The 25848-nt window shown below is 49.8% G+C and overlaps 1 protein-coding gene and 1 long non-coding RNA gene across 21 annotated transcripts; one reads left to right on the top strand and one right to left on the bottom strand.

Annotated features, from left to right (window-relative positions):
• Nucleotides 1-7159: 7159 nt before the first annotated feature.
• CD300LG (CD300 molecule like family member g) lies at nucleotides 7160-24786 on the bottom strand. Of its 20 annotated transcripts, none has more exons than XM_015438555.4 (8): nucleotides 24703-24786; nucleotides 22770-23105; nucleotides 18806-18907; nucleotides 17775-18012; nucleotides 16494-16606; nucleotides 14658-14710; nucleotides 9543-9662; nucleotides 7160-9000 (listed from the first exon to the last, which is right to left on the bottom strand). In XM_015438555.4, exons 1-8 carry the CDS (start codon nucleotides 24743-24745, stop codon nucleotides 8887-8889), a joined length of 1119 nt encoding a protein of 372 aa, XP_015294041.3. In that variant the 5' UTR covers nucleotides 24746-24786; the 3' UTR covers nucleotides 7160-8886. The 20 variants fall into 20 exon arrangements, with proteins under 20 accessions (XP_015294041.3, XP_073875870.1, XP_073875871.1 ...); XM_074019769.1 differs by having other exon boundaries at nucleotides 17775-17991; XM_074019770.1 differs by having other exon boundaries at nucleotides 17775-17988.
• On the top strand, nucleotides 9824-19714 carry LOC141408828 (uncharacterized). The gene is made up of 2 exons (XR_012425912.1): nucleotides 9824-9900; nucleotides 16510-19714. It is a non-coding gene; the product is annotated as an uncharacterized lncRNA (long non-coding RNA).
• Nucleotides 24787-25848: the final 1062 nt, after the last annotated feature.

The following is a 25848-nucleotide window of genomic DNA, read 5'->3' as shown; positions in this document are numbered from 1 at the left end:
GTTGCTAGGTCCTCTCTGTCCTCTCTTTTTTTCCTCTCGTTTCTGGACAACTTTCTTCCCATTTCCTAGGGGCATTCCTGGAAACTCAGTATTTCTCTACTAAGCAACTCTGCACTTGTATTTCTGTCCCAATCCAGTGGTTCTCAATTCTCGCTGCCTGTTAGAATCACCTGGGGGGCTAAAAAAACAATTGCCCAGGCCCTTCTCCACATCAATTAGATCAGAAGTTCAGGAGGGGCCAACCCTTGTAACAACCACCACATCTCAGCAACTTAATACCTTTGTTACTCATTTCTTGATCACATGACATCTCATGTATATTGAGTGGTGCTACTAGCATTGATTCAGGGATCTAGACTCTTTCTATCTTGTGACTTCATCTTTTTTTTTTTTTTTTTTGAGTTGGAGTCTGTTGCCCAGGATGGAATGCAGTGGTGCAATCTTAGCTCACTGCAACCTCCGCCTGCCGGGTTCAAGCAATTCTGCTGCCTCAGCCTCCCGAGTAGCTGGGACTATAGGCGTGCACCACCATGCCTGACTAATTTTTTGTATTTTTAGTAGAGACGGAGTTTCACCATGCTGGCCAGGCTGGTCTCAAACTCCTGACCTCGTGCTCTGCCCACCTCAGCCTCCCAAAGTGCTCAAAGTGCTGGGATTACAAGCGTGAGCCACTGCACCCAGCCAACACTATCTTTAATGAGTGGACTCCATAGACGTCATTGAAGAGGAAAATAGTCCTTTTTTTTTTTTTTTTTCCTGAGATAGAGTCTTTGCTCTGTCACCGAGGCTGGAATTCAGTGGTATAATCATGGCTCACTGCAGCCTCAACCTTCCTGACTCAAGCGAACCTCCTGCCTCAGCTACTTGAGTAGTTGGGACTATGGGTAAGTGCCACTGTGTCTGGCTAATTTTTTTATTTTTTGTTGAGATGGGGTCTTGCTTTGCTTCCCAGGCTGGTTTTGAACTCCTGAGCTCAAGCAGTTCTCCCGCCTTGGCCTCCCAAAGTTCTGGGATTACAGGCATCAGCCATCATGGCTGGCCCATGGTTTCTTTTAATTTGGTCTTGAGGTCTCTCTTGACAGTGGCCATAAGCTGAGACAGCAATTTTCTTTCTTTCTTTTCTTTCTTTTTTTTTTGAGACCAAGTCTCTCGCTGTCACCCAGGCTAGAGTGCAGTGGCGTGATCTTGACTCACTGCAGCAGCCACCTCCTGGGTTCAAGTGATTCTCCTGCCTCAGCCTCCCGAATAGCTGGGATTACAGGCACGCACCACCATGCCCGGCTAATTTTATATGTTTAGTAGAGATCGGGTTTCACCATATTGGTCAGGCTAGTCTCAAACTCCTGGCCTCAAGTGATCCACTGGACTCAGCCTCCCAAAGTGCTGGCATCACAGGTGTGAGCTACTGCGCACAGTCTGAGATAGCAATTTTCTAGGAGAGCCCCAATCAGGGGAAAGTTAAGTTACAGTGTGTAGGTCAGATGAGACACAATGAGAAAGTTAAACCCAAATGCATGAAACAGAAGACATTTATTACTTACAGTTTCCCAGAGACATTAGGGGCGTCTACTGGTTCCCAGTGGGAAGTCTGGAGGTGGCAAGGAGCTCAACCAGTGGGTGGGAGCAGGAGAGAGAGGGTGACGGACCTTGGGCCAAAGCCTTTATTGGAGTCCAGGAGTTTACTCAAGTAAGTTTCCCGTAGGGAGTTCTAATTGACGGGTTTAGAACAAGCAGGCACGAGTTCCGTGGAGTCATGCTGTGACTGTGAGGTAGTCACTGTGGCATATTTTCACAGTCCATGTGGGGTAAGAGGGTCAGTAGTACAAGTCAGATAGGTCGTATCTAGCTGTCTCATAGAGAGGTGGTCACCAGGAAGTGGTTGTATAAAGCAGGAACTGGGATCGACCATGTTGAGGAACTGCGAGAGGGCAGATACCTGAAAACTGTGGCAAGGATGACTAAGCCCTGCTTCTGATATGAGAAAGTCCAGTTTATATGTAAAATGGATGCCAAGGCAACATAAAATCATAAGAATTCAATGCACCAAAAGAGGGCTTTCACCAAAGCCTGGTCATGCTGGTGCCCTGATCTTGGACCTACAGCCTACAGAAATGTGAGAAATAGATTTCTGTTGTTAGAAGCCACCAAAACTATAGCACTTTGTTATAGCAGCCCAAATTAAGATAAAGACCTAAATAAATAGAGTTATACTATATTCATGGGTTGGAATCAATGTTGTTCAGATGTCAATTCTCCCCAAACTGATCTATGTAATCAATGTAATCCCAGTCAAAATCCTAGCAAGCTTTTTTTGGTACCAATTGATAAGCTGATGCTAAAATCCACATGGAAATACTAGAAATCTAAAAGAGCAAAAACAATTTTGACAAAGAACGAAGCTGGAAGATTTATACTACTTGATTTTGAGACATATTATAAAGCTACAGCAATCAAGACAATGTGTTATTGGCATAAAGATAGATAAATAGGTCAATAGAACAGAAAAGGCCAGAAACAGACCCACACAAATATGTTTAACTGATTTCAAAGTAGTGCAATATCAATTCAGTAAAGGAAGGACAAGGTAGTCTTTTTTTTTTTTTTTTTTTTGAGACGGAGTCTCTCTCGCTCTGTGGCCCAGGCTGGAGTGCAGTGGCCGGATCTCAGCTCACTGCAAGCTCCGCCTCCCGGGTTTACGCCATTCTCCTGCCTCAGCCTCCCGAGTAGTTGGGACTACAGGCGCCCACCACCTCGCCCAGCTAGTTTTTTGTATTTTGTAGTAGAGACGGGGTTTCACCATGTTAGCCAGGATGGTCTCGATCTCCTGACCTTGTGATCTGCCCGTCTCGGCCTCCCAAAGTGGTGGGATTACAGGCTTGAGCCACCGTGCCCGGCCTAAGGTAATCTTTTTAACAAATGGTGCTGGAATAGTTGGATATAGCCATACACAAAAAAAGGAAGAAGATGAAGGAAGAAAGGAGGAGGAGGAGAAGGAGGAGGAGGAGGAGGAGGAGAGAAGAAGAAAAAGAAGAAGAAGAAGGAGGAGGAGAAGGGGGAGGAAGAGGGGGAGGGGGAGGGGGAAGAGAGGGAGGGGGAGGGGGAAGGGGAGGGGAAGGGGAGGGGGAGGAGGAGGAGAAGGAAAAGGAGAAGAATAAGAAGAAGAAGAAGAAGAAGAAGAAGAAGTTGTTTAACTCATACTCACACATATGTGAAAATTAACTCAAGTTCAATCACAAGTCTAAACGTAAAACCTAAAGCTATAACACTTCTAGAAGAAAACATAGGAGAAAATCTTTGTGACCTTGGGTTAGGCAAAGATTTTTTAGATACAACACCAAAAAGCATGATACATAAAAGAAAAAATTGACACACTGAACTTCATCAAAATGTCAAACTTCTGCTCTGTGAAAGACATTGTTTTTTCCCCTTTTTCAGTGCAGTAAGCTAAGAAGACCTTTTTAAGAGAATGAAAAGACAAGTCACACACTGGGAGAAGATATCTGTAAATCACACAGTTGACGAAGGATTTATTTCTAGAATATATGAAGAGCTCTCAAAACTCAATAAAAATAGACGAAATATTTGAACAGAAATTTCACCAAAGAAGATAAATGGATGGCAAATTAGCACACAAAAAGATACTCAAAGTCATTAGTTATCAGGGAGATACAAATTAAAGCTATAATTTTGGTGCAGTTTATACAATTATTAGAATGGTTAAAATGAAAAAGGCTGATAGTAGCGAGTGTCAGTGGAGGAACTGGAATTCTCCTACATGGCTGGTGGCAATGCAAAATGTTATGACCACTTTGGAAAGCATGAGCAGATACCTACCACATGGCCCAGATGTTCCACTCCGAGGTATTTACCCAAGAGAAGCGATAGCACGCAAAGAGACTTGTACATGAGTATTCATAGCAGCTCAATTTGTAATAGCCCCAGACTGGAGAGAACCCAAATGCCCATTGACTGGTGAATGAGGATGGGAGTGAGGCAGGATTACAAAGGGGCAGAAGAAAACTTTTAGGGGTGATGGATATATTCATTATCTTGATTGTGGTGACTGTTTCACAGGTATATACATAATACAAAACTTATCCAATAGTATAATCTAAACACGTGCAATTTATTGAATGCCAATTATGCTTTTTTTTTTTTTTTTTTTTTTTTTTGAGACAGTTTTACTCTTGTTGTCCAGGCTGGAGTGCAGTGGTGCGGTCTTGGCTCACTGCAACCTCCACTTCCCGGTTTCAAGCGATTCTCCTGCCTCAGCCTCCTGAATAACTGGGATTACCGGCATGAACCACCATGCCCTGCTAATTTTTTATTTTTAGTGGAGACGGGATTTCACCATGTTGGCCAGGCTGCTCTCAAACTCCTGACCTCAGGTGATCCGCCCGCCTCAGTCTCCCAAAGTGCTGGGATTACAGGCATGACCTAATGTGCCCATCCCCAGTTATACCTTAATAAAGCTGTTAAAAATAGTAATTAACAATGATGTCCAGTTTGTTGGGAAAAAAAAGAAAGAGAAAGGACAGAATTAAAAACTGGAAGACAATGGTCTGCAAGATAGGAGGGAGTGATGGGAGTTAAAGGGTTTGGGAATCCTATATTATTCAAGGAAAAATTAAGGATTGTGAGGATATTAACTGTAGTCTTTGTTGAAAATCTATGTATAATACAAAGTTCAAGATTCAAAATAGAGGCTATAACCTCCAAACTGTAGAAGGAGAAAGAATGGCATAAGAAAACAAAAATAGAACTTAATCCAGAAAAAGGCAAAAAAGACAATAAGGAAAGGGCCACTGGCTTTGTCTCTTCTGTCCCAGCCTGTGTGTCATTGCAGATGGGCAGATCTGCTGCTCTGCATCAGACTCAGGGCCTCGGCACTCACATCCAGCCCCATGGTGCCATCCCAGCTGTCAGCCTGAGGTGCTTGCTTGCCACACCTTGAAGTGATACTGGCAGAGAGCTCTTCCCTGCTCCTGGGAAGATTCCCCCAAAGCACATCACAGCCCCTTGCATGTCTTAGGCGCTTTCCACCTTCTCTGTTTCTGTTTTCTTTCCCCCTAAATGCACCTCCCTTGCCTACTTCCTGGATGAATTTACAAATTTCTCCTTAACAGACCTCAAGCGATTAGAATCATAAGATCCAATTATTTGTTAAGAGTAAGGAGGGGGAAAGAGGCCTTAAATAATCCATTTTGGTGTTAAAATGTTTCTTTTTGGCCGGGTACGGTGGCTCACACCTGTAATCCCAGAACTCTGGGAGGCCGAGGTGGGTAGATCACCTGATGTCAGGAGTTTGAGACCAGCGTGGTCAACATGGTGAAACCTTGTCTCTACTAAAAATACAAAAATTACCCGGGCATGGTGGTGCACACCTGTAGTCCCAGCTACTTGGGAGGCAGGAGAATAGCTTGAACCCAGGAGGTGGAAGTTGCAGTGAGCGAGATTGTGCCATTGTACCCCAGCCTGGGCGACACAGCAAAAACTCCATCTCAAAAAAAAAAAAAAAAAAAGTTTCTTTTAAGGAAATAGCTGGACTGGTAAATGATAGTTTATTATTTTTGTTATATTTACTGTCCTAATTTGGCAAAACTAAATGTTTGCAATTCTTCAATGTTCCTCCATTTTTTTCTGAAGTTTCACCTCCCAGGAAAAGTCTCCAAACTGGAAACTCTCATTCTCAGGATAGGTGAGCGGTGACTTTTTGCTTCTTTTTGTTTAAGGGGGAATGAATAGAATCTCACGTAAATACCAAATACTGCAGCTCTGAGTCTTCAAGTACAAACATAAAACCAAGGTGTATCAAAATGGGGGATTCAAAGTGGCAACTGGTAAGGGAGTGGTCTTTCTCCCCTACCTGTCAGGAGGGAGCTGGGACCTCTTGGTGGTACTTTGAGAATAAGACAGTGTCTCTGAGTAATATTTGCATGTCTCATAAATCCACTGAAACTTGGAATTCCACGGATGGCAATCTTAGGTTGTCCGGGAGAGAACTCTGCCTCTCAGACGATGTCAATTTATTTAGCCTAGTCTGCGAATGGGCAAGGGATGGGAGTGGGATGGCCCAGCTGACCGCCTTCTGGTTCCCAGGAAGCCCTGGCTCCAGTGGAGAGATTCAGAGGACAGGAGGATTCTTTCCTTCCAGGGAAACCCCAGCCAAGGGATTTTTCATGGGCGAAGCCTGCTTTTGATGCCCTTCTAAGGTGCATTCTGACAGTGTGTGTGCCCAGGTCCCAGCAGAAGATTTGGGACCATCTGAAACTTGCTGCTCCCTATATCCCAAACACCTTGGTAGGTACACACGGTGCCTGGAGCCTGGGTGCAGCACACAGAGCTCGGGCCTGGGAGCTCACTCTCCACCAGGAGAAGGTATTTGGTGCAACCCCAGTGCAGGGGCCTCGGGCACAGGCTGGCACCTTCTGGTGAGCTGTTCTTGCTTCATCAGACCAGTTCCACCTCCACCCAGTACCCCAGGCCCTTGAGGTTCTGACCACAGGGCCATTATTGAACTGTTTCTCCTGCCTTTCCAGCAGGGACAGGTGCAGAGGACTTCAAGAAACATTGATTGCAAGGGTCTGGCGGGAGTGACATTGGTGCTGCCACTCCAGATAGCTGTTTAGCAAGAGGTGTCAGTCACTTCAAAAATGTTCACTCCCTATGACCTGGCACTACCACGCATGCAAATCCTTTTAAGAAATCTCCCGGCCGGGTGCAATGGCTCATGCCTGTAATTCCAGCACTTTGGGAGGCCGAGGCAGGCGGATCACTTGAGGTCAGGAGTTCAAGACCTGGCCAACATGGTGAAATCCCGTCTCTACTAAAAATTCAAAAATTAGCGGGGCATGGCGGTAGATGCCTGTAGTCCCAGGTACTTGGGAGGTTGAGGCAGGAGAATGGCTTGAGCCAGGGAGATGAAGGTTGCAGTGAGCTGAGATCGCGTCACTCAACTCCAGCCTGGGCGACAGAGCAACACTCTGTCTCAAAAAAAAAAAAAAAAAAAAAAAAAGGGAAAGAAAAAGAGAAAGAAATCTCCCAATGCAGATAAAGCCCCAGGCAAATATTCACCCACACTTATCTACAATAGTGAAAATGGAAGCAAATTAAAATATCGAGTGATAAAGAATTGGTTAAATAAACTGAGACACACTGATAGGATGGAATACGCAGCTGATGAACATTTTATTTATAAAAAGTTCTGTAAAACACAGAGAAGTGCTGGAATAAAGTGATGGAACAATAAAGTGGAAAAGGCAGGATACAAAGTTGTATATACAAGATAATTGCTCTGTAAAAAGAACACCGGCAAATTATGTGGAGAAGAAAAGAGTGGAAGGAAATACAACAAAATGAAATAATGATAGTCTCTGGTGAGACAATGGGTGACATGTTTTCTTCCTTTTCTTTTTCCTCTCCATCTTTGCAAGTTTTGCATACCGAACAACTCTTAATTTCACTTTTTAAAGAAATAAGGCCAGGCGCGGTGGCTCACGCCTGTAATCCCAGTAATTTGGGAGACTGAAGCAGGAGGATCATATGAGGTCAGGAGTTCGAGACCAGCCTGGCCAACATGGTGAAACCCTGTCTCTACTAAAAATACAAAAATTAGCCAGGTGTGGTGGTGCGTGCCTGTAATCCCAGCTACTCGGGAGGCTGAGGCAGGAGAATCGCTTGAACGTGGGAGGCGGAGGTTGCAGATCGTGCCACTGCACTCCAGCCTGGGTGGCAGAGCGAGATTCTGTCTTAAAAAACAATAATAATAGAAAAAGAAAAAAAAAACAGTAGTTGTGCTACTTTACCCCTACTCCCTGACCCCTCCTCCAGGGGGCTGGACTCGGAGTCACCTTCAGGTATCCGCCCTGTTCCTACTCTCCTCCGTATTAGACACCCACATGCACTCTGGTTTCCTACTCTTCTCTCTAGCCACCAGAGCCCATAGGCAAGTAGCCCTTTCTAGACAAGGACGGAGCCAAGGTTTTCTTCATCATTTTTCCAAAGGCAAGAAGGCATGGCCAGGGAGGGTGAATGGAAAGCAACCACTCTCGGCTGGTCCTGGGCTTATCCCTGCAATGTGCACCTGACCTGATCCAGGCTTGGACTTAGGCAGGCCTCAGGGGAGTGCCCAGCTGGGTCATGGTGTCACGGACAGAGCAGATCTTACGGGGGCAGGTGGGAGACGTCACAGCCCAAATGCAGACTCTAAGCTGGAGGGGTCTGAGCGTTCATCAGGCCCGCTGGTCCTCAAACTCAAGTGCGACAGTCACTGGGCATTGTTAGAAATTCAGAGTCCTGCACCAAGTCCCAGAGATGGTTTTGGTGGGTCTTGGTTGGCCCAGGAATCACATTTTTCACAGGCTTCCTGAAGGGCTGGGATGCAGGGGGTTCAAAGAGGAGCCAGAATCCCAGTCTCACCCCAGCATGCTCCTCGTCATCACCAGCTGATGCAGGAGACCGTGGGACTAAGTCTGAGGACGCCAGGGAGGGAGGACAAGGTGGGGTCTGGAGCGGGAGGAAGGCAGGTCCGACACTGGGCATGAGGCCCAGGAGAGTTTGTGGCAGATAGAAACTCAGGACAGATCCACTGAGCCTTGCCTGGCCCTGCTGAGGGTCAGCAGCCTGGTGCCCTGCCTAGGGATGTGAACCTATCAGGGATGTCCCAGTCTCCAGCTGGAAGGGCAAGGCCACCGCTCTGGGCTTCGGGGCTGACAAACACTTCTAGATCAGGCTGGAGCATGCAGGAGGAGAGCCTGGGGAGGGTTGGGAGAGCCTAGAGTCCAGGCAGCTGGACTCTGAGGCTGAGGTGGAAAGCTTTCACGAATCAGTGCTGATCCAGCCAGCCACACTGCTTCACGGCTGGCCTGGCCAGGAGGGCCTCCTGCCCTACACTGAGACAAACTTCGAGAAACCCAGCTCCTCCTCAGATGTGTGGAGGGGAGGCATCGAGATCACGTCCCCCTCGGGGGCCTGGGAAGGGGCTTCCTCTTCCTCTGTAGTCTGTAAAGACAACAGTGGGGTTTGGAGAGCAGAACCCAAATGAAGGGGTAGGGGGTGTGAGGAGTGGTCCCCAGGTAGCTGCTGTGTCCACCCAGCCTTTTCCACAAATTCCAGCCCTCCATCCACTTGCAGGGGCACACGACCTAACAACTTCTCCTCCCCAGAACTCCCAGGCTTTGATTCATGGCCTCTCATGACCCCAATCCATCCCTCCCCCGGGGTGCCCTCAAGGCTCCAGGCTGGGTTCTGGCACAGTTGTGGCCTCCTGCCAGCCCACAGGACTGTCAGCTCTGACTCCCAACAAGCTATTCAGGAATTTTCTGGACCGGAAAAAAGAGGATGTGAGGTCAAAAGCCCTGGCTTCCCTGGTGAAATGGGCTAGGGCTGTGGCTGTGATGGGGAAGGTGGGTGAATGCGGGGGTGTGGGGTTTGGGGAGCAGATGCTGAGGAAAAGGCCTTCTTCCACTTCCTCCAATTGTCAGAGTGGAGGCAGGCAAGGTGGCTCTGCAGCCCCTCCCTTCCCAGGGCCCTTCTGTCCATACCTGGCTTAGATACTGGATCTCTGTGTGGAGGCCGGGAGAGGGCTCAGGGATGGTGAGAGGCCCCATGGACCCTGCAATGTTGATCACGGCGTCGTCTGTGTCCCGGCCATTCCCCAGTGGCTGTAACAGAGACTTGGTCAGAACAGCCTGTTCTTGGCAGCAGGGATGGTCTACGAGCCCAGCCAAGCCCAAGCAAGAGGAGGGAAACGTGGGAGGGGTGGGCAAGGCAGGGAGGTGCTGGGAGGGGAGAATATTAAGCTCCTGCATGCCTCTGCCACTTCCTTCCTTCCTGCCTTGTCCAAAGAAGGACGAGCTGTCTCACCTCTCTGAAGCTCAGTTTCCTCAGCTGTAAAACTAGGTAAGAATTTGTCCTTTGGGATTATAATATTCATAATAGCATCCTACCACTCAACCAGTGAGAACTTCTGGAATGACTGATTTGTTTTCATTATTTTCTATCCTTTAAAGCAGAAAGATCATGCAGGCTGCAGGTTCTTTGTAACAGGCCAGGAGAAAGCAAAGTTGAACATGCCAAAGATGCATTGAATAACAAGGGGCACATGAGATAATGGGTCTGAGCAATCCATTATCTATCAGATGAGGAGACCACGGCCCAGGGAAGAGAGAGGTAGTCCAAGATCAGTGGGGAGGCCCATATTCTGACCCGGGCCTGGCTGTTCCCATGGGTCCTCAGATCAGGAACGCCAGGCCCATCCATCTCGGGCCTTGCCCTAGCAGGTGGGCAGAGCAGAGGCTGGAGCCGGCCAAGGTCCCCAGCCAAGACTCCCAAGGCCACAGGCTGCCCTGAGGTTTCCTGGACAGTGAATCCCATGGTCAAATGGGCACTGATGCTAGAGAAAGAAGCTCCCATTTTTTGGGTATCTATGGGGTATGTCATCTCACTCTTTTCTATTTACAACCATGTGAGCTATGGCAATAGGGGCTCAGAAAGGTAATGCAACCTGCTTGACATCACACAGCTGGCAAATGGCTGAGCTGGAACTCATACCGGAGACTGTCTGACTGCAGACCCAAGCTCTTTCCCTATACCCTGCTGCCATCCTGGCAGGGTGTGTGACACATTTCTCTTGGGCTTGGTGTTCGTGGTATACTAACCAGGCCCCAGCTTCACTCAATACCTAGCTTCTGGGGATGGGGGCAGAGGTAGATGTTTGAGCCATCTCTTGTTAGAAATGTCTAGATGAAGGCTGGGTGTGGTGGCTCTCGCCTGTAATCCCAACACTTTAGGAGGCTGAGGCTGGAGGACTGTTTGAGCCCAGCAATTTGAGACCAACCTGGGCAACATAGTGAGACCCTGTTTCTCTAAAATTTAAATTAAAAAGATAAAAATATACTAAAGACACTCTGGGAGGCCAAGGCAGGCAGATCATGAGGTCAGGAGATTGAGACCAACCTGGCTAACACAGTGAAACCCCGTCTCTACTAAAAAATACAAAAAATTAGCTGGGCTTAGTGGCGGGCGCCTGTAGTCCCAGCTACTCAGGAGGCTGAGGCAGGAGAATGGCGTGAACATGGGAGGCAGAGCTTGCAGTGAGCCGAGATCACGCCACTGCACTCCAGCCTGGGCGACAGAGCGAGACTCTGTCTCAAAAACAGAAAACAGAAAACAAACAAACAAACAGAAACTAAAGAAAAGAAAGAAACACAGGATGACATCTTCAGCCTTCTGGAGAAAAGGATTAGAGCTGAGTTCCTTGGGGGAAATGTGGGTGGTGATGGGGGCACTGGGAGGGGTAAGGCAACTCCCAAATGCTGCCACTCAGGGCTCTTGTCCCTCCTAGCCCTGCCCATGGTGAAGACAGAGGGGGCCTTGGTGCAGGGCAGACCTGGGGCTACTCCAGAGGACTCCTGACATCACACCCATGAGTCCATATTTACAGCTTTGCAGTCTGGTTATAACCCAGCCACTGCTGACCCTGGACCACCAGCAGCTACAGAAGTGTCACCTGTTCCTGGGTGACCGAGTTTGAGGAAAGAGCCTCTCAGTGCAGAGGCCAAACCACACACAGTAGTAGGCAGCAGCCAGGCCCACTACTGCAAGTCTGGTGTGATTCCATCTCTCCCCTGTCCCTCTGCCTCCACTGTGGACGATCGACCCTGTTCCAGCAAGCACAGAGGCATTTTCTGGGTTGCTAAATATGCAAGATATAGATCAGAGCCCCTGTTTCTAGGTACTAGTAATAAACATAGTAAAGAAAGAGGGAAGTCTTGGGAAGCCGGGTTGAGTTCTGATGGGAGCTTAGCAGGCTATTCATTTCCAGGAGCGAGGGTCTGCAGCTGTCCCAGGGTCTTTCTCCTGAGTCTGGGGGAGGAATCTTGGGTTGTGAGCTTGGCTTCATTCCTCAAACCCCTTGTACTTCAGTGCAGCAGGGTGGAGGACACAGAGGGCTCTGCAGCTGGCCCCATAGACCTGTCAGTTTCCCCAGTTCTGCCTCTTTCAGGCTGGGTCACTGTGGGCAAGTTCCCTTTTCTCTCTGAGCCTGTATTTCTTTTCTTTCTTTTTTTTGTTACTTGGTTTTTATTTCATAATCATAAACTTAACTCTGCAATCCAGCTAGGCATGGGAGAGAACAAGGAAAACATGGAACCCAAAGGGAACTGCAACGAGAGCACAAAGATTCTAGGATACTGCGAGCAAATGGGGTGGAGGGGTGCTCTCCTGAGCTACAGAAGGAATGGTCTGGTGGTTAAGATAAAACACAAGTCAAACTTATTCGAGTTGTCCACAGTCAGCAATGGTGATCTTCTTGCTGGTCTTGCCATTCCTGGACCCAAAGCGCTCCATGGCCTCCACAATATTCATGCCTTCTTTCACTCTGCCAAAGACCACATGCTTGCCATCCAACCACTCAGTCTTGGCAGTGCAGATGAAAAACTGGGAACCATTTGTGTTGGGTCCAGCATTTGCCATGGACAAGATGCCAGGACCTGTATGCTTTAGGATGAAGTTCTCATCTTCAAATTTCTCCCCATAGATGGACTTGCCACCAGTGCCATTATGGCGTGTGAAGTCACCACCCTGACCCATAAACCCTGGAATAATTCTGTGAAAGCAGGAACCCTTATAACCAAATCCTTTCTCTCCAGTGCTCAGAGCACGAAAATTTTCTGCTGTCTTTGGAACCTTGTCTGCAAACAGCTCGAAGGAGACGCGGCCCAAGGGCTCGCCGTCGATGGCAATGTCGAAGAACACGGTAGGGTTGATCATGGCTAGTAGTACAGGACTTTCCTCGGCGGCAGCGTCTGCAAAGCCGAGCCTGTATTTCTTCATCTGCAAAATGAGGCGGATAATAATCTACCTCGTGTGGGAATGATGAGGATTCAATGGCATATATAAAGCCCCTGACATGAATGGATGGATGGCAATCCTTCTAGCAAGATCTCTTTGGGAAAGAAAATGCTGGTCTGACCCCTAACACTTCCCTCAGGGTTTTCACACCCCTGTGAGGTTCTCTTAGAGTATGAGTAATGCATCCCCTCCCTCTTTGACCTGAATGTGGGCAAAGAAAACCCCAAAGCCCTTCAATTCCATCTCCAGACTCTGCTAAAACTTATGGAGAAGCCACAAGGGAAATAATCAAGAAAAAGCAGAAGCTCCCACCTGATCGTATTTACAAGGTTCTTGCCTCTGACCCTCTTGGGAGGCCCTGTTCCATCTTTCCCTCAACAAGGGGCTGCCCCTAGAGACCCTCTACCTGCTGGCCCTGTGCCCCTTCCTGTCCCCTCCCTCTTCAGCAGAGCCAGGGTCAGGTGCCTCAGGCAGGAAAAAGCCCAAAGCAGCCCTTCCCAGGGTTGCCAGAAGGCAGTAGCATGGGGGCTGTGGCTGGTACAGGTGCTCTCAGCATCCTTGGACCCCAACCCCTCTTCTGGAGCCAGGTGGGGTGAGACCCAGGCCCCAGGCCACAGAGGCAGGAGGCCGGACGTGGAGGCGGCCAGTGGCACCCACCATCCGTCCATCCATGTGTCTCCATGACTTTTCCCTTACTCCCCTCCGCTACCTTTGGCCCTGTTGAGCTTCCTGACACAGCAACAGCTGCTTCCTAAGCCACAGCCCAAAGTCCCATTTCCACCCCAGACCATCCTTGGGGGATCAGGCCTGAGTCTTTTGTCCTCACTGGCGCCAGGAAAGAAGGCAGTGGTAGCCCTGCTTTCCTGCCCTTGTGTTTAAAGGAATGGAGTGGAGGCATCTCAGTAAACAGCGGAGGGAGGAGGGGCCAGAGGCTTCTGTTTCCTGAAGTGCAATGCTGCAGCCCCCTCCATTGGAGTGCTGGCCTCGGAGGGCACAGTCTCTTCTTGCAGCAGTAGCCTTGGGGCAGGTTCCCTGCTCCAGATAATGGGCACAGGGACCCTTATTCTCTTGCCCCTGGTCCCCAGAGCACCACCCTCAGCCTGGGTCCTAGGGCAGCCATGTCACCTTGGTCTCAGAGCCAAGGAAGGCTCAGAGAAAACATCAGGGAGTTCTGGAAAGAGAAGGGCAGGGAGTCAAGAAATCTGGGTCCCGTTTTCTATTTGGGCCACCACCTGCTGTGTGACCATGGGCAAGACCTTTACCCTCTCTGGGCCTCAGTTTCATCTTTTGTAAAAGCACACTAGAGTCTGTAGCACTGCCAGAGTCCCTGGACCACACCCCTGGAGGGTTCAGCGGGGGCTGGGGCCCTGGAGAGTGCATCTCTAACAGCTCCCTGACCCCTGGGCATTCTGAAAGGGGATTTGCTTTAATCCGAGAGAAAGGTTGGGCTAGAGATCTCAAAGGCTTCCTCTGGATCTAGCTCCGATGTTCTGTAATTATAAAAGGAGGCATGGAAAGAAGGCGCCTGGAGAAGATGCCCACATGGCTCCTGGTGCCCACCCTGCCTGGCACCTGGCGGGAAATCAGGTTCCCACCTGTGAGTCCCCCACGGGCACTCTGTCCGGCTCACACCCTGAAGGACTGGTCTTCGGGCTCACAGAGGTTCCTCCAAGGTGGGGAGCAAGTGCTGCCTCCAGGTCAGGCATGCAGGCCCAGGTAGGAAGTTACAGAAGCAGAGCCCAGAAATCTTGACTTGCAGCCCCAAGGGGATCTGAGCTTGGGCTTCCCTATGCCTCTGTCCTTACCAAGTGTGAGAGGTAGACCTTCTCATTCCTCTGTGTCTCCATGTCCTGTCGAGCTGAAAGAGATGCAGAAGCAGGAGCTCCTTGAAGCCAGGTGTAGCCGGGAATGGCCTGGAGCTCGGCCCAGAAAGGCGTACTGGCCCCCTTGCATAAGGGAGCAGGGGCCTCCCAGAGGCAGGAGGCAGCCAGATGGGCAGAAGAGCCCCTTCCAGTTCAGCCCCTTGGGAATGACCCAGTCTTCTGAGATCAGTGCATGGAGATGATCTCATGAGGGTCAGAAACTGGCTGGGAAAATAAATCTGTGTGCTAAGGTCACTGCTACTTAAGCCTTAGTGTGCACATAGGACACCCTGGACATTTTCATACAGTGCAGAGTTTAATTCAGTAGGCTGAGGTGAGAGTCTCAGGGTCTGTATTTCTAACAGGCTACCAAGGGTTGCCACCGCTGCTAGCTGGCAATCAAAGTTTGGGAGGCAAGGTGCTAAGTGGCTCTGAGGTTGTGACCAGGAATGCTCCCACCCTGGATTCCTCAGAGGGGACCTGGACAAAGCCCACATTTCCTCCTAGGAGCCACATGGAAGAGATGGAAAGCGGGCCCAGGATTCCCCCATGGCCACCTCCACGGGGACGACATTGTGATTATCTTCCTGGCTTCACCACTTCCTAGCTATGCAAACAAAGGGCAAGCTGCTTAACCACTCTGTGCCTCAGTTTCTCCCTCTGGAAAATAGGTGTACTCCACAGTGTGGAGGAGATTAAAGAGGATAAGCAAGATAAGCTGGGGATAGTGTCTGGCACATGGTAGCTCTTATTACTGAGATTTTGGTTAATCCTTTTAGTCTTTGCCATCCAGCACAGCAGCCAGAAGCCACACATGGCCATCAGGCACTGAAATGTGACTATTTTACATTAGACTGGGTTTTGATGGCTCAATATGAAAAACATGAAAGTAGAATATGTATCATTGATATTTTCATATTGATTCCGTATCAAAATGAGAATGTTTTGGACATATTGGGTTAAATAAAGTACATTATTAAAATCAACTTCACTAGATTGGGCGTAGTGGCTCATGCCTGTAGTTCTAGTTACTCGGGAGGCTGAGGCAGGAGGATCGCTTGAGCCCTGGAGTTCAAGGCTGCAGTGAGCCATGATCACACCACTGCACTCCAGCCTGGGCGACAGAGTGTGACCCTATCTCTAAAAAAATAAGTAATTAAAATAAAATAAAATACACTTAACTGCACTCATTTCTTTTTACTCTTTTTCATGTGGCTATTCAAAAGTTTTAAATGACATTTGTGACTTGTATTCTATTTCTGTTTGATGTGTATCTGTGATTTGAGATAAATGAGGCTTAGGGCAGTTAGATGACTTGCCTGAGCTCACACAGCTGAAAAGTGGCAGAGCTGGGATTTGAGCCCCAGCCTATGGAAGGGACTGAGCAGCTCTAGAGACCCAGTGGCAGGAGTGGGGTTACAGTGTCTGTCCTGCTCAAGTTCAAGTGCTTGGTCCTGCATTGCCCCTGGCAGTTGGTTCCCACACAAGGAGCTGGCCATGAATTCCCTGGGATCAACAGGTAGAGAAGTGTTTGATCAGTTCGGACAGGCAAGAAGCTGAGAACCCTTCGTTCTCCCATTTCCCCTTGTGAATTGCTTTCCTAATGTTGATTACCTTGTGGCTCCTTCAGAAGGGAGGCCATAGCTCCTGATGCCCACATTTCAGACAGACACCCTGAGACCCACAGGGTCTTTCCGGGGCTAGACGGGGAGCTGCAGGTCTCAGCGAGGTCCCTGGTCCAGTGAGCCTCCCACCTTCCTGCCACCCACCTTTGCTCACCTTCCTTTCTCCACAGGAGCAGGTGGCTGCTGAAGGCGATCAGGCCTGCGGCTGACAGAAGGCTCAGCAGCACCAGGACTGGGGCCAGTATGCGGACCATTGGGATGGACACCCTGGAGATGAGACACAAGGAGCCTAGTGGCTGTTACCAGATAAGCCAGAGTCTATGTCCTTTGGGGGTCCCAAGTACAGGCTGAGAAAGCCAATCCCTAGTGTGGAATTCAATTCAATGCAGCAAAGACTTGTGGGGGGTGTGGTGCGGGAGGGCGATATTTAGTGCTATTGGCTCTTGACAATCATTATTTAATTAGTGCAGACCCTGAAGCCAGGCTGTCTGGATTCAAACTCTAGCTCCACCACCTTCCTATACCTTGGGTAAGTGACTGAACCGCCCAGGGTGTCAATTTCCTCTTTTGTAAAATGGCTGTGGTGAGGATCAAATGGGTCAGGATGTGAAAAGCACATAGTTCAGTGCCAGACACATGCCAGGTACCATGTCAGTGTTAGTTGTTAAATTCCACAATCCCTGTGTAACTAGGTAGGAGTGGCTCAATTTCACACTGGAGAAACTGACACCTGAAGCAATGAGCGACTTGCCAGGTCACGCAGTGGTGTGCGGGGAAGTTCTCAGTGGCCTTTATCTGGGCTGGTGTCACTGGCACAGGCAAGTGGGGCATCCTGGCATTCTTACTGTGAGTCAAGCCATGTCCTTTATCTCTCCCAAGGAGATCAGAGGGCACTAGGGACCACGATGTCCCATCAGCCCTGTCTGGCGTGGGAGGGATCCCTGCTCCCGTTGCCAACCCCAGGATTCACTTTCAGCAGGATCTGAACCTGCCAGCAGCTGCCTGGATGTCGGTAGCCAAGTGCATTTACAACCCCCAAGAACCAATCCTTCAGGCTGGGACTCCAGTTGTAAGGAAAAAAATTGTTTTGTTTTGGATTCTGAGTTTTCATGCTTGGCACAGGGCTTAGTGCAAAGTATATAGGCAAAAGCCCCCGAACTGGGGGGACCATCCCTGAGGCTGGGGCAGGGAGAGAGGTGGGGACTGCGACCCTGGTGGACCCTTCGCCTTGGACAGGCAGCAGAGCTGCTGGCTCCTATAGTGCAAGCTGTCTACTGCTCAAGGGTCCCTGTGAGGGACCCTCTGTGCTGCAGGCTGTGGCCATGACACGAGGATGTGTCTGCTTAGAGGAAAGACCACTGGGTTCCTATTTGCTCAAAGGCAGCTTATGGTTTAGTGATGGCCTGAAAGGTGATGTTGGTCACCTGGGGCTCACCTGGGCTTAGAGCTGCCGCTGCTGAGAGCTGGACTGGCATCCTCTGCTGAGGTGGAGTCCAGCTGCTTTGGGGGGCGGGAGCTCCCTGCAGGAGGAGAGGTCGCTGCATGAGGAGAGGTTGCTGCGTACTGAGAAGTTCTTTCGTGCCCGTACCGGGAAGTCCCTGGGAATGGAGTGGCCTCAGCCCCTGTCTTCCCCTGCTTGGCTGTGGTTCCTGCTGGGTAGAGCCCAGGAGAAGCTACAAGTCCAAAAGCAATGCCTCAGCATCCTTCCTGACCCTTGCATCCCAGCATCCCAGACCTCTGACCCTTGACCCCTGAACCCTAGCCTCTCTGGGACCCATTTCTCAGAACATCCCCAGCTAAAGGATACCCCAGTAAGCAAACAGATGTAGATGAAGCCATTCTGAGGAAGCAGACCGTAGATCAGACACACCCCACAGCTGTGTGTGATGTTCAGTCTCTTTCTGGGCCCACAGCCTGTTCCCTCTGTGGGGAGGTATAAGCACTCCCCTTCCTCGCTTCCATGACCCTTTCCAGTGACCATTCAGTGGCCACTTTCCTGCCCTCCCTCTACAGTCACAGTCAATTGTCACCTCCTTCCTCACCAGAAGGGCAGGTCCTCCCTTCACCATCCTGTGCCCCCTCCCCACCACCCATGCCTCAGTAAGGTCTTGACTTCCTTCTGCAGCCATGAGACCAAGAAGGGCAGGGTGGCAGGGATGAGTCCAGAGGTCAGGGCCCAACGCCCGGCCTTTCTGGCTTGCCCCCGAGACTCTGGATGGCACAGACAGAACACGAGCTTTGGGGTCAGGCTGTGACCACTTCCAGGCTCTGGCGCTTCCTGTGTGACCCTAAGCGAGTGACCTAACCCTGCTGAGCCTGTACTTCCACAGCTGGACGACCCAGTTCCCAGGCTTGTGGGGACACCTAAGTGGTCATAAAGTATTGTGTCTGGTACCAGGCAGGCACTCACTGGCTGCTTCTGTAAGAAGGGTGGCAAGGGATGGGGCGGAATCGCCATTCACTCACTCAATCCTGGGGGCTGGGTTTGCTGAGTTTTTGCCTTGGGCTGCAGGCGTGTTGTAGCCAGAAGCTGGAAGGTGGGAGAAGGGGAGGGAGGACAGCAGGGTCCTAGAGGAAAGGGAGAGGCTGCTCTCAGGGGCGGCACCGCTCTGAACCCCTTTTCCTTCCTTGGGAGGAGCTGGCAGCTTTCCTACCCCCAACCTCAGCACGGAGCACTGCTGTCTTTCGCCTCGGCCAACCAGGAGCCACGTGGCGGGTTCCAGCAGATCCCTGGTCTTCTCCTTCTGCAGCCCTCTGGCCTCTCGCCTAGCTCAGACCCTCAGTTTCCCCTGTCCCCACCTGCCTCTCAGCCTGCTTCTTCCCTGCCACCCTTCACATTATGCCAGTTTTGTCTCAAAAGTCTGTGTTGGATCCCATCCCTCTCTGCCTTAGAACAGTGAGTGGCTCTCCATTGCCTATAAGCCGAAGTTCAAACTTTTTTTTTTTTTGAGACAGAGTCTCGCTCCGTCGCCCAGGCTGGAGTGCAGTAGCGGGATCTCAGCCCACTGCAAGCTCCGCCTCCTGGGCTCACGCCATTCTCCTGCCTCAGCCTCCCAAGTAGCTGGGACGACAGGCGCCCGCCGCCACGCCCGGCTAATTTTTTGTATTTTTTAGTAGAGATGGGGTTTCACCGTGTTAGCCAGGATGGTCTCGATCTCCTGACCTGGTGATCTGCCCGAATCGGCCTCCCAAAGTGCTGAGATTACAGGTGTGAGCCGAAGTTCCAACTTTTTAGTATGCCTTTTGAGGCCTCTTAAACTCAGGCTTCAGGCTGGGCGTGGCAGCTCACACTTGGGCAATAAGAACAAAATTTTGTCTCCAAGAAAAAAAAAAAAAGAAAAAAAAGCAAAGAACAAAACTCAGGCTTTGAACCACCTTGTCAACCTCGCCTCTTTCCCTGTTCAGTGCTCCAATAGAGCTGTCCTCTATTCCCGACTAAGCCAGCCTCCCGCCCACCTCCGTGCCTTGGACATGCTGTTCCTCTGTGTACGATGGCTTTCGTTTCCATCTCTGCCTGAAGCACTTCGTTCTGTCCTTCAGCACAAGCTCAAGGTCAACTCCTCTGAAATGTCTTCCCCAGAAGCAGCGAATCTTTTTTCCTTTGTGCACTCACAGTCCCCTGTGCATGCCTCCAGTGGTGCTAATGCTCACTTACACTGCAATTTCTTGTGTACTGGGTCTCCCTGCTAGGCTGAGACTCCTTAAGGGCAAAATGCCTATCCTCTGTGCCCAGCACAGTGGGCAGAAGCCTGATAAAACAAACCCCCCAGGAGCTACTCCAGTCCCCACTTTCCCAAGTCTGTCTGCCACCTCCCCAGTCCTTGCTGACTGTGTGCCATCCTGGACTCTCCCTCTTTGTCCACCACCTTCTCTTCTTCAGATTGAGTATCCCCTATCCAAAATGCTTGGGAGCAGAAGTGTTTCAGATTTCGGAACATTTGCATTATATCTGCTGATTCAGCATCCCTAATCTGGAAATCTGAAATCCAAAATGCCCCAATGAGCATTTCCTTTGTGTGTGTGATGCTGGCACACAAAAAGTTTCAGACTTTGGAGTATTTTGCATTTTTGGATTAGGGATACTCAATATGTAACACTAGGTCAGTTTATTCTTGGATTTTTCTAAGTAGATAATAAAATCTTTTGCAAATGCAGAGTATTTATGTTTTCCTTTCCAACATTTATACTTCTTCCTTTTTTTTTGAGACTAAGTCTTGCTGTCTACCAGCGAGTGCAGTGGCGCGATCTCGGCTCACTGCAACCTCTGCCTCCCGGGTTCAAGCAATTCTCTGCCTCAGCCTCCTGAGTAGCTGGGATTACAGGCGCCTGCCACTATACCTGGCTAATTTTTGTATTTTTAGTAGAGACGGGGTTTCACCATTTTGGCCAGGCTGGTCTTGAACTCTAGATCTTATGATCCACCCACCTTGATCTCCCAAAGTGTTGGGATTACAGGCGTGAGCCACCACATCTGGCCTTATACTTCTTAATCTTGCATATTTCATTGCCTAGGGTCTTCAGACAAAGATGAATAAAAGAAAATGATAGTAGGCTGGTCAGGTGCAGTGGCTCATACCAGCAATCTCAGTACTTTGAGAGGCCGAGGTGGGCAGATGGCTTGAGTCCAGGAGTTTGAGACCAGACAGGCCAATATGGCAAAACCACATCTTAAAAAAAACAAAAAACAAAATGTAGCTAGGCACAGTGGCTTGTGCCTGTGGCCCCAGCTACTCTGGAGGCTGAGGTGGGAGGATTACTTGAGCCTGGGAGGCAGAGGTTGTAATGAGCCAAGATTGTGTCACTGCACTCCAGTCTGGATGACAGAGTGAGACCCCATTTCAGAAAAATGAATGAATGAATGAATGAATGAATGAATGAATAATAAATAAATAAATAAAAAGAAAAGAAATGATAGTGGGTACATCTGTCTTTTTCTGACTTTCTTAGAAATTCTTCCCATGGTTCATCATATTCAATGGTGTGCTGGAGATGGCTCGCACTGGCTCACAAGAGCTCATTGTCAACTTTTCAGGAATTGGTGAGACCGTTGTTAAACTGTCGATGGCTGGAAATTGGCCATGGGAATTGGACCACAGAAATGGACACCACAGAAATTGGAAAACACCACAAAATGAGAGCATCTGCATCCCCAGCCTGCTCAACATTTACCAGCACACCACTGTCGTGAGTCTTCTTCATTTTCAATATCCCAACTGCCATCAGAGAGAGGCCAACAAAGTCTGATACAGGAGGATAATATAGCAATACACATATCATACGCAAATAAAGAATTACAAATGAGGGTAAGTCTAAAACACAGGTGAACTTGCTCATAACTTGCAGAAATGACATATGAACACTGATAAGAATTGGAAAAGATAAGAGAATCTTGTAAATAATGAAGAACAGATTCAACGTAGTTTGATGCTGCTGCTTTTTGGCAAGTTTACTTTTATTTCCCCAAATTAAAGATCCATGGATAAGGGAATAAAAAAAAATTAGGGGATATGGTGGTAGGGATGGGCCTGGGATTGGGATAGGTCCCAGCTATGGGGCTAGAAGAGGAATAAAGCAGACATCAAAGCTGGAAATGACTTGTGTTTTAATCCTGGTTCCACCACTTCCTGCTGTGAGATCTTGGGCAAATCACTTAGTCTCTTGGACTCTCAGTCCCTCATCTGTGAAATGGGGATACAAAGACATACTTCACCCTCACTGGCCAGCAGACCAAGGCTCCCACTCCCCTGGGCCCTCTCTGGCTTCTTTCTCCTTAGTTCATCAGGTCCAGGTGGGGATCTGGGCTCCCAGAGAGGTGTTCTATCCTCTACCAGTTCCCACAGCTCCAGCCTTGGTCCTCTAGTTTCCCTGCATTTAACGATCTCTCCTTCAGGCACACTACCCAGAGGCTGGTTCCCAGGCACTCTAGCACCTGTGGCTAGACTTCAATATCTGGGGAGGTGGAGGCCAGGAGGGCAGAGGTGAGGGCACATGCAGGGTGAGGCCAGCATGACCAGGGCTGAGGTGACGCTGTGGGCTGGGTCTGGAATGCAGCAATTGTTGGCCCAGCCTCGGGAGGCCTCAGGAATATCTCTGACACCAGGCGAGGAGTCTTCTTTATCCCCTGATATGTCTATCTTGTACCCAGCCTATGGAAATCTCCTTCCAGCACATCTGGGCAGAAAGGAAAGGCACCGAGTCCAGTCCTGCTCTGACATCTACTAGTGGTGTGACCGTGGGCAGCAAGAGTGAAAGAATGGCCAAGACTCATGCAGCTCCCTCTGTACCCCAAGCCTTGCTCAGCGCTTGACCTGCATGATCTCCCTAAGGACTCAGTGCCCCTAAGGTTTGCACCAGGATTATGCCCCACCGCCCCTCCCGCTTCCCTCTGCAGCTCCTGTCCCTAGCCTGGGAAAGGAGAGATATTTGTTACCTGGAAAGACGAACAGAGATATCAGTAAAGACTCATCGGGGCCCCGTTTTTCGACCCCACACCAGTACTTCCCAGCGTCTTGTAGGGTGAGGTTCCACAGTGTCACAATTAGCGAGAGCTCCTGGCGGTTGTCATGGATGGACACCCTGCCCTCTGTCGTCTCCTGGCCTTCTTTTCCCGCATAGATGGTGCCAGAGCAGCGAGGGAAGAGGAGCCCACCCTTCCTGCACCAGTACTTCCGGTGGTCCCTCAGCTCTTCCCTATAGGTGCACCGCAGGGACACAGTGTCCCCTTCGAACCTACTGATTTCCTTCGGGCCCTCCAGGGCTTCATAACCTAAAATCAGAGCAGGAGTGGAGGTTGGAATAACCAGGCTCCATGTACCAAGGTCAAGGCCAGAGCTTCCATTTTAGGAGGAGGAAGGAAGGCTTTTCTCAGTCATCCCTTCTGGGGACAGCCTTGGAAGAGCCATTACTTCCTTGCTACTCTGGGCGAACTTGGGGCAGGGCTGTTGCTGTTTCCCTAACCCTGGCCCATTGAGAAATTGGGGCTGGGGGAGTGTTCTAGGTTCAGATGGAATTTGACAGTCAGATAGCCAGCAGGGTTTCTGGGTGTTTTGTTTTGTTTTGTTTTGTTTGTTTTTGAGATGGAGTCTCACTCTGTTGCCCAGGCTGGAGTGCAGTGGCATGATGTCTGCTCACTGAAACCTCTACCTCCCGGGTTCAAGCGATTCTCCTGCCTCAGCCTCCTGAGTAGCTGGGACTACAGCCATGTGCTACCATGCCCGGGTAATTTTTTGTATTTTTAGTAGAGACAGGGTTTCACTGTGTTGGCCAGGATGGTCTTGATCTCCTGACCTAGTGATTCGCCTGCCTCAGCCTCCCAAAGAGCTGGGATTACAAGCATGAGCCACCGCGCCTGGCCTTGTTTTGTTTTTAGACAGGATCTCACTCTGTTGCTCAGGCTGGAGGGCACTGGTGCTCATGGCTCACTGTAGCCTTGACTTCTGGCGCTCAAGCGATCCTCCCACCTTAGCCTCCCACTAGCTAGGACTGCAGGTGTGCACCACCATGCCTGGCTAATTTGTTTGTTTGTTTGTAGAGATGGGGTCTCACCATTGCCAAATGAACAACTGACATCAGTTGTAGGATGCATCCTGATTTTGTGTTAGAAGGTAAAGAAAAAGAAAGCAAAAGAATTGACGAAACATGCCGGGCGCGGTGGCTCACGCCTGTAATCCCAGCACTTTGGGAGGCCGAGGCGGGCGGATCACAAGGTCAGGAGATCGAGACCACGGTGAAACCCCGTTTCTACTAAAAATACAAAAAAAAAATTAGCCGGGCGCGGTGGCGGGCGCCTGTAGTCCCAGCTACTCAGGAGGCTGAGGCAGGAGAATGGCGTGAACCCGGGAGGCGGAGCTTGCAGTGAGCCGAGATTGCACCACTGCACTCCAGCCTGGGCGACAGAGCGAGACTCTGTCTCAAAAAAAAAAAAAAAAAAAAAAAAAAAAAAAAAAAAAGAATTGACGAAACATGATAATTCTCCATCTCTCAGGGTTGTGGGGAGAGGCACAGCCGAGATTCAACAAATATATGCTGAGTTTAACAGAGCAACCAGACGGGGTGTCTTCTCTGCCTCCAGGATTGGCACAGGGTAGAAAAATTAAGATTAGAGAGGCAAAGCAACTCTCACAGCCACATTGCCATGAGGGGAAACCCACAGGTCTGAGAGAAAACCTGGCTCTAGGTTCCAGAAACAGCAAGTGGGGCCCGGCGCCGTCCCCACCTCACCCCACCCCCACCCCGCCCGGCTCCCCTAGGGTTGAGGAGGCTGAGGATAGGTGGGGTGGGCTATCAGGCAGTCAGGAGGTCCTTCTCCTGCAGACCCCAAGGGTGAGCCCCACATCCCTCCCAAGACCCCCTCCCCATCTCACCTGGGAGCACCAGGCAACCCCATATCAGGACCAGAAGCCGCATTCTGGGCGCTGGACACCGCCGGAGCAGACGCTGGGAACTGTGAGCTGCTCTTCAGCCACGCGGGTCTTTAACTTCCTCCAGTCGCGTGAAACCAGGCCGAGGAAGCGAGGGGAGGGGCGTGTGGGTCACCCCTCCGCAGGCCCAGCCGGAGAGGCGCCTCTGCCTTCCCTTTTCTGAGCGCCCATGCGTGCCTACCCCTCGGCTCACCTCCCAGGACTGAAAACCCACACTGGCGCTTCTCCCAAACTCTTGCCCCTTCAAGGGGGCCTTAACCTGTGGTCCGTGCGCCCTAAGGGGCCTGTAAGTCGAATTCGCATGGGAAAAAGTTACATATTGACTTTCATCAACTTCTAATATTTAGCTTTTCCTCGTATTAACAGTGTACTGTTAGCAGTACCTGTAACTTTGTTACCAATTACAATCACAGACACTGGCACATCAGGTTGTGGATATCTTGAAACCTCGTGTGTACTCCTCACTGCTTAGAAAATAATGAGTTCCGAGACCTGCCTCTAGAGCTGGTTATTAACCATAATGAAACGGCTATTATTATATTACACATTTATAAAGAGTTTTGAGAATCATCTCACCAGTATTAGTTTTCTTTTCAGCATATATATTTTATTTATATATTTACGCGCCATTATACTGAGAGAGGGGTCCATAAACTTCAGCAGACTACCATGTGGTCAGTGGTACAGAAAGAAGCTTGTCCCTGGGGCAAGGCCCCGGGCCCCTCCTCCGCCATCGCCTTTTGGAGGGCGCAGTACTGCCCTTGGCCACGGGGCGGCGGTGCAGACGGGGCTGAGCAAAGCCGTAGGGCTGAGGTGAGCCGAATTCCCTGGAGCCGAGCCTTGGGCCGGCAGGGCTGCAAGATAGGTCTCCCCCACGCCTGCGGAGTTGTTTTGGCGTTTGAAAAAGTGAATTGATGGTTTCTCCATCGCGGACTTGGATCCTCCTTAAAAGGACCAAAACAAACATGCAAACTATTGGGAGCCCAGACACACTGGCTTGAAAAATGACTTTTTTTTTTTTTTGGTCTGTTTGCAAAGTTCATACAGATTGTAAGCAAAATTTTACACAATACAGAACGTAAAAAGGAA

This window comes from Macaca fascicularis, chromosome 16 (assembly GCF_037993035.2).
Source record: "Macaca fascicularis isolate 582-1 chromosome 16, T2T-MFA8v1.1".
In the NCBI taxonomy this organism is placed as follows: Eukaryota; Metazoa; Chordata; class Mammalia; order Primates; family Cercopithecidae; genus Macaca; species Macaca fascicularis.
The sequence above is the reverse complement of the archived record's forward strand: the minus strand, read 5'-3'. Positions and strand labels throughout refer to the sequence as shown.

Coding starts and splice junctions, on each gene's coding strand:
- CD300LG (XM_015438552.3), bottom strand. CDS start 24,745: ATGCGGCTTCTGGTCCTGATATGGGGTTGCCTGGTGCTCCCAG. Junction 18,908..22,769: donor ATCTCTGTTCGTCTTTCCAG/GTAACAAATATC, acceptor CCTTTCCTCTAG/GACCCTGCTGTCCTCCCTCC. Junction 16,607..17,774: donor AGCGGCAGCTCTAAGCCCAG/GTGAGCCCCAGG, acceptor TCTCATCTCCAG/GGTGTCCATCCCAATGGTCC.